The sequence below is a fragment of the Thermobia domestica genome, chromosome 6 (genome assembly GCF_964235325.1).
Source record: "Thermobia domestica chromosome 6, izTheDome1.hap1.1, whole genome shotgun sequence".
In the NCBI taxonomy this organism is placed as follows: Eukaryota; Metazoa; Arthropoda; class Insecta; order Zygentoma; family Lepismatidae; genus Thermobia; species Thermobia domestica.
The window spans coordinates 164,926,572-164,938,848 of record NC_137459.1 but is presented as its reverse complement, the minus strand read 5'-3'; the positions used below and the strand labels follow the sequence as shown (position 1 = coordinate 164,938,848).

General features: G+C 36.6%; 1 protein-coding gene across 1 annotated transcript in view; it reads left to right on the top strand.

Annotated features, from left to right (window-relative positions):
• The window catches only part of LOC145688305 (uncharacterized), a 1,380,532-nt gene that overhangs the window by 621,775 nt on the left and 746,480 nt on the right, over positions 1 to 12,277 (top strand). The window contains exon 3 of the mRNA XM_081762319.1: positions 7,730 to 7,818. Within this exon, the coding sequence (XP_081618445.1) occupies positions 7,795 to 7,818 (24 nt within the window). The 5' untranslated portion in view covers positions 7,730 to 7,794. The remainder of the gene's footprint in view (positions 1 to 7,729; positions 7,819 to 12,277) is intronic.

Here is a 12,277-nt window from a genome sequence, read left to right as displayed (position 1 = left end):
CATGTTCGAAAGAAATAGCTCCAGTCTTGTCAAAAATATACAATACCTAATTAAGAACAGGGTCATTCCCATCTAAATGGAAACATGTACATGTGGTACCGGTTTACAAGAATAATGACAAGTTAAATCCGAACAACTACAGGCCGATAACCTTATTGAACATATTTTCTAAAATTTTTGAAACCATCATTCACAAACACTTCTTTTTTTAATGTAAAAAATATATTGCCAAAATCACAGCATGGCTTTTATAAAGAGAAATCAGTTGTGACCAATCTCTGTGAAATAACGGATTTTATCTACTATGCAATGAAAAGTAGATCACAAACTGATGTCATATACATTGACATGAGTAAAGCTTTTGATTCAGTTGACCATAGATTACTGTTAAAAAAAAACTGTCAAATACAGGTGTAACACCCTTGTACCTAAAATTTTTTGAAAGCTATTTGACTGGTAGAACATACCAAATTAAAATTGGAAATGTCAGGTCAGATTCAGCCAGCATTAGTAACGGTGTTCCTCAAGGTTCTCCTCTGGGCCCATTACTTTTCTCTATTTTTATTAATGACTTACCAACAGTCTTCAATCATTCAAATGTTTTACTTTATGCTGATGGCATTAAGCTTTTTAGTGTAGTAAATAATATTGAGGACAACGATAGGCTACAAGATGACTTAAATAGAATCATTATGTGGTGCAAGGATAACGGTATGAGTATCAATTGTCTGAAAACTAAGTGCATGACCTACAGTAACAAATCGCAATACTATGTAAGTCAATACGAAATACAAAGTACTGTAATACAGAAAGTTGACACAATAAAGGATTTAGGTGTAACATTTGACAGGTCACTACGCTTTGGTGATCATATACAAAATGTATGTAATGAAGGAAGAAAAATAATCGGTTACCTGTTTAATCAATGGCCTGCTTTCTGTCAATCAAATACATATGTACTCTTATATAAATTACTGGTAAGGTCGAAACTAGAATATGCATCAGTGACTTGGAAAAGCCTAACAAAAAACTCTCGTAAACAAACTCGAGATGGTGCAAAAGTGTTTTATTAGAATACTTTGTTTTAAGTTAGGACTTGACTATTATTCTAGCACGTATGGATATTGGATAACGTATTTTAATTTGGAATGACTGGCTGACAGGAGAAAATTGATTGAATCTGTATTTGTAGAAAAATTACTTGACAACCAATATACCTCAGACTATATTTTTTAAAATGTTGATTTTAAAGTTCCAACGTATGGTACAAGCGCAAAAAAATTTATTGCAACCGCATAATAGAAAACATATTTTAATATGTAGGATTTTAGAAAGCTATAATGAATGCATATCTTAAAATATAACTTTATTTTAGAATTTTAAATATAACTTAGTAGTTTTTATTTTCATTTTTAGTTTTTTTATTTTTAATTTTTGACACTTCTTTGTTTTAATAATTGACGTACACTACACTGTCAATGTTTTTATTATTAATAATTTATGATATAGATGTAAACATAACTTTATCACTAGTACTAGTACTATTGCTAAAATAATGTAGAATAAGACAAAGTGTTGTATTTTAGCTGTTCTCAGCACGTAAAATAAAGTTTATTATTATTATTATTATTATTATTATTATTATTATTATTATTATTATTCAACAGGTAGCTAGAGCAATTGTCTTGACGAACTTTGATAACGGAGTCAATCTACTAACATCGTAACGGGTAATGTCGACTTTAATGGTAGATATATGAAGATCTGAAGTAAATTTCGATCTAAATGCCATTTTCCGAAGTTTCGAGTTATAACCGGAATGATGGTCTATCGGCCAAGCTAGTTTAAGTATATTCGGATCTAAGCGCTAAACCTGTGCGTAGTAGTCCAGATAATTGCCAATAGAATGCGTGAGGTGTATGTGCACAGCACAAATTCAAGAGGAAAAACACCATTATCTCAAAACATTTCAACTGGCACTTAGATCTTAATTTACTTCAGGTCTTCATATATAGACCATTTCTCATATATGTAAGCAAAAGTTTTAATTAGTTGTTTCTTTTCTTTCTTGTTTGTTTTCTTTCTTTCTTTCTTTCTTTATTATTATTATTATTATTATTATTATTATTATTATTATTATTATTATTATTATTATTATTATTATTATTATTATTATTATTATTATTATTATTGCAAAAGACAGCTAGACCAAGTTGCCAAGTTTGTTAATGTAGTCTATCCGTTAATATATTAAGGAATAACGGAAACCTTAATGGTGGTATTCTATAACTCATTTTCCATACATGTAACCTAATTTTTGAATTGTTATTGTTATTTTTGCAATAGATAGCTAGAGCGATTATCTCGAACATATTAGTTAGTGGAGTCAATCCGTTAACACCTTAACGTGTAACGGCGACTAATGCTGGTTTCTTATAACCCATATTTCATACAAATAAATTGATTTTTCAATTCTCTATTTTGCATCAGCCAACTAGAGCGATTAATTGGTCGAAGTTCGTGAATATAGCCAATCCGTTAGCATCTTAGCAGGTAACGGTGACGAACGGTGTCTATTTGTATTCAGAAATATGGAAATATTTTGCGTGATCCTCTCTACTGTCTTTACCAGAGTGTATATATATATATATACCACTTAAAAAAAATATAAATTGCAATGCGTGATTTATACACACCTTGTAACAATAGTATATCTTCTTATATCTTATTCCTAATTGCAGATATAACAGCACATGTGCAGAAAACACTACTTAATGGAATTAAAATTTAATCATGATTAAAATATGATTTTACTAGTTAACTACGATTTGATACTAATTTGCAACAAAAAAAGAAAAAAAGATTTTAAAAAAATAAGTAAAAAGTTATTTTTAAAAAAAAAGTCATGAATAATCTGTTTCAAAGCATTGAACAGTCGTTTTCCAAACAAGCAGGTAAATAAATCACTAATGAGGATATGCACAGAAAACCCAATTAAAAATTAATGGTAGAATGATTTACAGATAAATTAAGATTGACTGATTGATTTACTTTTTCTGTGGAGAACTTCAGGAAGTAATAATGTTAATTTATCATAGACATTTCATTTTCACTGTGTAATGTACTTGCGAAATTTTCCTTTGTTCATTTATCTTCAATATTATTCAGGCCGAAAAAAAATCTGAAGAAGCTGTTTACTATATGTTTAATGAATAAACGTACTTTTCATTTGCAAGTGTATATTCGAAGCTACTATTAAACCCATAACTACTAAATCAATTATCCAAAGGACTTCAAACATAATGTTGCAATGAATGTTACTTCTTTGTTTCTGTTGTGATGATGTTTGATACATTTTAATTGTAAAAGCAGGTAAAACCAAATGCCGTCTAAATCAAAATACATATTATTGTGCTTTATAGGGTTATGTTGAGGACATTAAGCTTGGATAAGTAACCAACTGATTATATTATCACAGTTGTACGTATAGAAAACAGCTAGGTTTCTACGCCATAGTACTCGTAAATGTAGGTGATACCCTTAATTGTAACGATTGTCTCCAAATCTTGCTCCATTCACATTGTACTCTTAGGTCGACTACATATTGACCACAAGAAGGACAGCAAAGCCATGTCAGAAAGAAACAGAGGAGGATGCAGGGAGAGAGGCCGGAGTCCATTCGTTTTGTTTCAGTCACAACGCTGGAGAGGCCTTTGTCTAGCACGTGCTGGAGTGGATATGCGGTATGAGGCTTAGTTGAATTGCTTACAGTAATGGCTGTCTTGACTTGTGGTCAATATACAGCCGGCCTTATTCCGAACTTTCAGTCTCATCTATGTGTGTCTCTCTTCTACATTCCTTCTTCTTGGTCATACACTTAATCAAGTTTTTGTGTTTGCAACGATCAAAAGACTGGGTTTAAAATTAACAAAATAAAACTTTTAATTTAAAATCTCACGGATACGTATTTTGGCTTTAAAAACACTAATTTGTCCATCACAAATTCGCAAGGTCAGGGAACAAACCAGGTACCCATCACACCAGAGTTGACTGATCCGTTATTAAGGTACGAGGGCTATCCAGAAAGTAGATTACGTTTTCGTCTGTGTGCGCTAGGGGCGGGGCTAGCGCGGCCATCTTGGGGTCAGAGCGTTGCGCAGCTCAGTCGGCATCTAGCCGTGCTAGTAAGAGGTTCGTGCTGTGCTCCGTTAAGATACTGTGACGGTTTGAAATGTCTGCGTTAATTGAAAATTCCGCGAGCTGCGAGGTGCGTGCAGTAATAAGGTTTCTGACAGCAAAAAACTGTAAACCGATAGAAATCTATCGGCAGCTGTGTGAAATGTATGGGGACAACATTATCACTGAAGGTGGAGTGCGACAGTGGGTCATAAGATTTAAAAATGGCCGAACCAATGTTCACGACGAAGATCGAAGTGGGAGACCCAGCAAAGTGACTGCCGAACTTGTCGAAAAAGTCGATGTTAAAGTCCGTGAAAATCGAAAGTTCACAATAACGGAACTTTCTTTGAGTTTTCCACAAATTTCGCGAAGTTTGTTGCACGAAATCATCAGCGAAAAGCTTGGTTACCACAAGTTTTGTGCAAGATGGATTCCAAAAATCTTGACAGGGGACCACAAAAATCAGCGAATGGCTGCAGCGTTGCGCTTTTTGGACGCCTACAATAAGGATGGTGACTCTTTACTCGATCGCATCGTTACTGGTGACGAAACATGGGTGAAACACGTGAACTGTGAAACGAAATTGCAATCAATGCAGTGGGGGCACACAGGTTCTCCCCAAATACCCAAGAAATGCATGCAAACAATGTCGGCAAGGAAGATGATGGCGACTGTTTTTTGGGACAGAAAAGGTGTGATTTTGGTGGACTTCCTGGAAAGAGGCACTACAATAAACGCTCAAAGGTATTGCCAAACTCTGCAAAACCTCAGAAGAGCAATTCAAAACAAGCGCAGAGGAATGTTGAGCTCTAAGATCTTGTTGATTCACGACAACGCCCGGCCCCACACGGCAAATGTCACGCGTGAAGTTCTTGAATCTTTTCAGTGGGAGTTGTTTCCTCATCCGCCGTACAGTCCCGACCTGGCACCGAGCGACTTCCACCTATTCCCAGCAATGAAGAAGTGGCTGGCTATGCAGCGTTTTGATGACGACGAACAGCTGCAAGAAGAGGTAACGAAGTGGTTGAAGTCGCAGGCGGCCGAATTTTTCGACGAAGGAATTTCCAAGCTCGTACATCGCTACGATAAATGCCTTAATTTGAATGGTGACTATGTCGAAAAGTAGTATTTGTGTGTGGCTTTCATCTGTATATAATAAAATTTGTTTCCTATACTTTGTTGATTTTTTATTCCGAAACGTAATCTACTTTCTGGATAGCCCTCGTATCATGCCCTCTCTGAAATGAGCATAATCAGTGAAAGATTATGGACAGAAAATAAAATAATAATAACTTCATTTATCTTGACTCTGAAACTACTACTTAAATAATTAATACTTTTCTGACCGGAGTATGTACTTATTTATTAAAATAAGTATATACTTTGGTCAGAAAAGTATTAATTACTAGAAAAAAATAGTAGGCTCCTTCTCTTATTGAATTAATATATATTTCTAACATGCTGTATATCCCTAGTGAACCCCTAGTTGCCTAAATACCCCCCGATTGATACATTATTGGACAGCCTATGGAACTCAGATTCCAACGAGGTAAAACGGGAAAAAATCCTAAACAATATGGGAAAAATGAAAATTTGCGGGACTCTGGCAACTTTTGCAATCACGTTTTGTTAGTTACTCTTTCTTTCCCACAAATGTACCCCAAGGGAGAATGCTCCCCTAAAAACTGATGCAAAAAACACAAACTTTACCTTCCCCCTCCGGCGTGATGTCTTATATATACAAATGCAAATTGGCGGATAGTTCCGTTCTTTAAGAACACATTGATACAAAAATCATCTTCCTAGCTTGATTAGGGGCTGAGCTATTGAGGTTTAAATCATTGGCGCAGTAGTTGGGTCAGTAATCGTTTAAAGGTTAAACTGGCCTGAGGATCTTATATCCTACACGTGGTTCATGTTTGCTAAAAGAACAACGTGCTTCTTTACAACTACAACTGCTACGAGCAAGCAGACGGCAGGCATTATCATCACCAACAGCACACGTGACCGAAGAGAAATACTAGCACCACCACCTCCCAAGAAGAGGGTACAAAAGTAGCCACAGAACATCGAATGACATCAGATTCAACTGATCAACTGCCCCCTCTTAGCTTGCATGAAGCTCTGGTAGATTTACCTAACTCAAATCTCTTAGCTTGCCTGGAGCACTGCGAGATCTTAAAAGCAATCACTTAGTTTGCCTTGAGCTCTGTGGGACCAAACCCCTCTCTTTGCTTCCTGGAGGCCTGGTAGATCCAAACGTAACCACTTAGCTTGCTTCGAGCTCTGTGTTTTCCTAACTGTAATCCTTAACTTGCCTGCAGCTCTGGAGTATCCTTCCCTTGGCTGCATAGGAAAGAGTCAGCATAGAGAACATTCTATTGGTCTTCGGACCTCAATTATAGTGATTTTCGTTATATTTGTAAATAACAGGACTTATAATAAAAGGTTTGTGGGAGAGTACCAAAATCCCATGTCCTAGTTGCTCTACTTACTGCTCTAGCATGGGATTGTGCAACACAAATGTTGAGAAATGCATCGTTACAGAGTTCTGTCCATTACGCCACCTGATGGTGTGAAATATTTGTATTTACATTCTAGTTGCCCCTCAATGTAACTCAATTTAAATCTCAATAGCACAGCTGCTAATTAACCTAGGAAGATAATTTTGCTATCAATGTCTTCCTGAAGGATGACCTATGTGTAAACCACATGTAGATATGGCGTGTTTTTAGTCGAGCAAGCCTGTATCCATATCATCTGCAGCAAGTACAGTCTTTGTCAGTAGCCGACGAGCTCAGGCGAGTACGCTTTTGCCAGTGATACTTCGAGCATGTGCCAACAATCTCGTTTTCCCATCCGCAATAATGTTTACAGATGAGGCTCAGTTCAGAATGGAAGGTGTTTTCAGTTACCATAGTATACATTTTGAGCGGACAATAAACCCCATGTGATCAGTCCCATGAGACATCAACAACAGTTTGCTCTCAGCGTGTGGTGCGGTATTGTCGGTGACGCTTTACTAGGCCCATACATACTCCCACAGAGCTTGACGGGAAACTCCTATCGATACTTCCTGGAAGCCCACATTTCGGATGCATTGGATGATTTTCCATTGTTTCTGCGACCACCCGTGAAGATGCATATCAGTGGAAATCTTCATCCTTCAGGAAGAGATTGATACCAAAATTATCTTTCTGGCTCAATTAGAAGCTGAGCTGTTTGATGTTTAAATTCAGTCACATTGAGGGACATCTAGAATGTAACTATTTCAAACAATCAGGCGTCTCAATAGCCGTAACTCTGTAACGATGCATTTCCTGACATATGGTCATATGAACGTTTCTACTTGTCTATCCATAAGGAATCAGTCTCTGAAATTCTGCCGTACCTTTTCGTTACACCCTGTATATTATTGTTCGGCATATATCCAGTGGAAGGCATTTGTACAAATTTGATAGATTGTTTTTTTTCTAATATATAAATTTACAATTTTGTAATTGAAACTGAAACTCATTGTCTTATAGTACATTTAATTTGTGTATTCTAGAATGCAATGTGGACCACCTGTCTGGCAGAAGCTGTAACACATAACAGCTAAAATCGTGATCAAGTATGAGTGGAACAACAAAATTGCCGGTAAGTGTTGCATGTAATACTATTTTCAAACAATTAATTGGCGCCGTCAGCTGTTACGAATTTATCTTATTTACTGAAATAGTTGTTGGTTTATTTTATAGTTTATCATTTTTTTCAGTACTGAGCCTACATCAAATGTAGATATTTCATTTAATGTTGGATTATAACTCAGGAACACACATTAGGAGCACCCAGTAAGTGTAAACATGTGATAGTTTGCGTTTTTTTCTTTTTAATCTTTTATATCAGTTCATTTCCTAAGAGTGATGATAGTGTTTAAATTCGGTAAATTTTATTCACTCAAAAATATCTAATTTATTAGTACTTTTCATCAAGCGATTTGTGTACTCAGGAATAAAAAGGTAAAGACTACCGTTTGTCTTTGGTTATACTCTGGAGCCAAAAGAAGATGGATGACACGTTAAGGTGAGTTTTATAATTTTTGATGCAATGAGCGTACACGAGGAAAATGAGGACCCTAAGCCAAGTCGCTGACTCAACAGTCTCCCACCACAAGCTTACGTAGTTTATCAAACGTGGCGTTCTTCGCACCAAAGGAGATTGTTCTACTATCGTATTACCCTGTAGGAATAATAATAGAGTTGAATGCTGTCTATACTGTGCATCTTTTCTGAAAAAAAAAAAGAAAGGAAGTTTTGAAACTAATAAGTAGCTATCCGCATGTATTGTAGGAGTAAATATAATGTTAGTTGTTCAGAGTGCAAGAATGCTACTATCCAACGAGCGCCACCAGCCACTTTTGTAAGTCAAAATATAAACACGAGTGTTACTAACCGTTAAATCTCCATTAATTTCAGTCTCTGTGATAGTAAAAATCATATTTCAATTGTTATAAACAATTCCAAGACTAATCTATCTATTAAAATGCTACAATAGCAATCAAAGCGGTTTTTTAGTAGTAAAGGGTTAGGTATTTAGGAAATTATTTATTCATCGTTTCATTTCAAAGAATATTTCTAACCCTAGCCATTCGAGGGTTACGCCTTCTCTTTGACAGATTTTAGTACATTGTTGTTTAAAGAATTTTATGATGGTCTATGTGCTATTATCAAAAACAAATATTAATAAAAATATCTAATCACAAGATTAGTGCAAATATTAAACATGAGTGCAGAAAATAGCACATATAAAAGTGGTGCCACTAGGAAACTTTTTTTATGTTTAAGAAAGTGTATATAGGCATTGATGTGCTTTATGAAATAAATATAATGACGGTGAAAGATGAGATGCAGTGCGTGCACGCCACAACCACAAACGCATTGTTAAAAAGACAAATGCAGATTAGTTCTTCTGTCTCGGGGCGGCTCGAGACTGATGGCGACATGGGGAAAGCCCACTGCTAGTGTTGGAATTGTACATGGTGCATAGATGGAAACAAATGAGAGACATGACCCCCTATATGATAAATATGGAAGATATCGTGCTCGTCGGCAGTAGAATGCTCAGCATTAAGATACATAGTAATAAGTATATTTAATGGCATGTGCAAATACTTATACGGGGCGTCAGTTTTAGCATCTGCTTGTAGGGCATCGAAAAGAAATGGGTGAGACTAGTAGACGAGAGAGTAGATATTTCAAGCGGATATCGGCGAGATGTTGAGTCAATTGAGGAAAGTCAATGTGCTCATAAGTCAGAAAGTTGTGATATGGCATCTGATACGATGCGCAAGTCGAATGGCAGGACGCTCGAGTATTGACAAACGGTCATAGAACTTCTTGGGAGCGTTGCACCAAGCGATGTGTCCAAAAGTTAACATAGGTCGAAGGAACATTTTATATGTATTTAGGAGCAAGGCGGCGTTTAGTCCTCAAGTAGAGCCAGTTAGACGGCGGAGAAGATTGAGCCTTTTTGAGATATTTTCTCAAGATGAGACTTCCAGTTGAGTTTGGAGTCGAATACCACCCCGTGATATGTGGCCGTAGTAGTTGGTTGAAGAGAATGATCGTTAAGTGTGACCTTAAGGTTTTGCGGATAGCGATAAACCATGGAGCGGCGTTTTGGGGTAAAAAGACCAGTGCTTGCGTTTTGTCACTATTGACAGTAAATTTCCAAGTTTTTCACCATCGCATAAATCCATTGAGAGTGGATTGTAATGCCGTGCTGATGTGATTGTAATGCCCAGAGCTAGAAAAGCCGTGTCATCGGCATATTGAAATAAGAACACGTTATCCGTAGGTTTTGGTATATCAGACGCATATAGTTTATATAAGAGCGGGCTGCGGGCAGAACCCTGTGGAACGCAAGAATACGGAAAAAAATAGGGTGTGAGATAGCAGATCCTATATAAACATATCCAATTCGATTTACTGAAAACGAATATGTGATACGTAAGTAGCAGATCGGGAGGTTTAGCTTATGTAACTTTTGAATAAGACCATAATGCCATACTTTATCGAAAGCCTTTCCAATATCCATTAAAACGAGCCCTTGTTATATTGATTTGTTATTATTGTAGAGAGCCGAAGTAGCTGATCGTTAATGGAAAAGGCTGGTCGAAAACCTGTTTGGTGTATGGGCAATAAGTGATGTTCTTGGATATGTAAATGAAGCCGTTGGACAAGCATTTTCTCAAACAGTTTACTGAAAACTGTTGTCAGTTGTATTGGGCGGTAAGAACTCACAGAATGTGCTGGTTTATTAGGCTTAAGAGACATGTAGATTTTGAACACTTTCCAATCCGCAGGTTAAAGCAGGTGCGGAGAATAAAGTTGTAGACTGTAACGAGTAATGTAAGTAATGAGAGTGGAGCTTCTTTTGCTAGCCGGTAGGAAATATGATCGATGTCTGGTGCAGTATTTCGTTTCTTATGAAGTGCGCGTTGAAGTTTATATGTACTGATTAGTGCTGTAAGAGGATAGTCGATATCTATTACATGCGAGAGTGATGGTTTTAAAGCTGGAATAGTGGACAAGTCTTTGCGTTTATGTGAGTTACATGATATTACAGGCGTGAAAACTGTTTGTAATTGTGTTGCAAAAGCGTTTGCCTTATCTTGATCTGTAAAGAGAGGAACGTCATTGTCCAACAGAGGGTACGATATTTTAGTGCTTTTGCCTGTGAGTCTATGAAAGGTTTTCCAATATCGGCTTGGTGAGGATTCGCCGTTTAGTTTATTACAGGCGCTGATCCAAGTGCTACGTTTGTATGCTGTGAGATAATTTGTAACAGTTCGGTGCCACTGTCTGTGTTGACAGAGACATCCTTCGTTGCCGGTTCGTCTATGTTCTCGATATTGCTGTCGTGATTGCTGTATTAAAGGAAGATAGGTTGGAGGCAATTTTGGCTTAGACGGATAAATTTTCTCCACAGGTATAGATTGTTGAGCACCAGAATGTAAGGCGTCTGTGATGTGGTTGACAACATTGTACATTTCAGATTCTGAATTTGGTGGATGGAAATTGAAGATATGAATATTTATGGTCTGTCGAAATTGAGACCAGTCAGCTTTATCGTAACGGTGTATATGTGGCTCTAACTTTTGTAGAGATGGCCGAATCTTTTTAATGGTTAGTTTGATAGGACAGTGATCGCTTCCAATCGTCTCAAGAAATTTCACCTCACAGTCATTTATAAGCGAGAGAGACATGATTATTACATTCGGGATTATTTGGCTAGCTGGTCGAGTGGGACCAGGAAGATTATGAATGTGAAGTTGTACTGTAACTGAAACAAAGTCCGTAAAACGTGACTCCCTGACACTTCTGCTATGGATATTTATGTCAGCCATGATGATTATGTGTTTAAAGTTTTGGGAGATATATTCGAAAAAGGTGAAAGGTATTGGATGGCCAGGACGTATATATATATGGTAGCTACATTAACTGTTAGAGAAGGGTAGTATATAGAGACTAAGAGGTGTTCAGGAAGGTTTGTAAATGCAGTAGGATTGTATTGTCGATAAGGACGTTTGGGAGAAAAAAAAAACAATCAGCACCCCGCCTTGAGCACGTGCATGTATATCGTGGTTATCTCAGCGTTGAAGTTGGTAACCAGAAACTCGTGCTACAACGACTTATCAAGAATAGTCGTTAACCTGGTTCGGCTCAGTAAGATATACAAATTTCGAGTGGTAGTATTTCTTTGCATGTAAAAATTAGCTTCAATAATTATATACTATTAATCTCACCTTTTTAATAAGAATGATAACGTCTATGAACGGTGCTAAAAATGGTTTATTAGTTGATATACTTTATAATATCTTTTCCTTAAAACTGTCAAGCCCACAAACTTGCTGACTAGGTATCCATAAACATGTACATAGCAACTAACTATCCCATAATATTACTTTACATATCTTAAAAACATTCTTCCTCTGTTATTATTAAATTAACTATGAAGTATAGTGCACATGTATGAGCACTTTCTGCCCAAGGTACAGGTAATTATTACTCAATCCAAAGTATTTTGTTATATAAAATGTCGCCCGACAATTGGA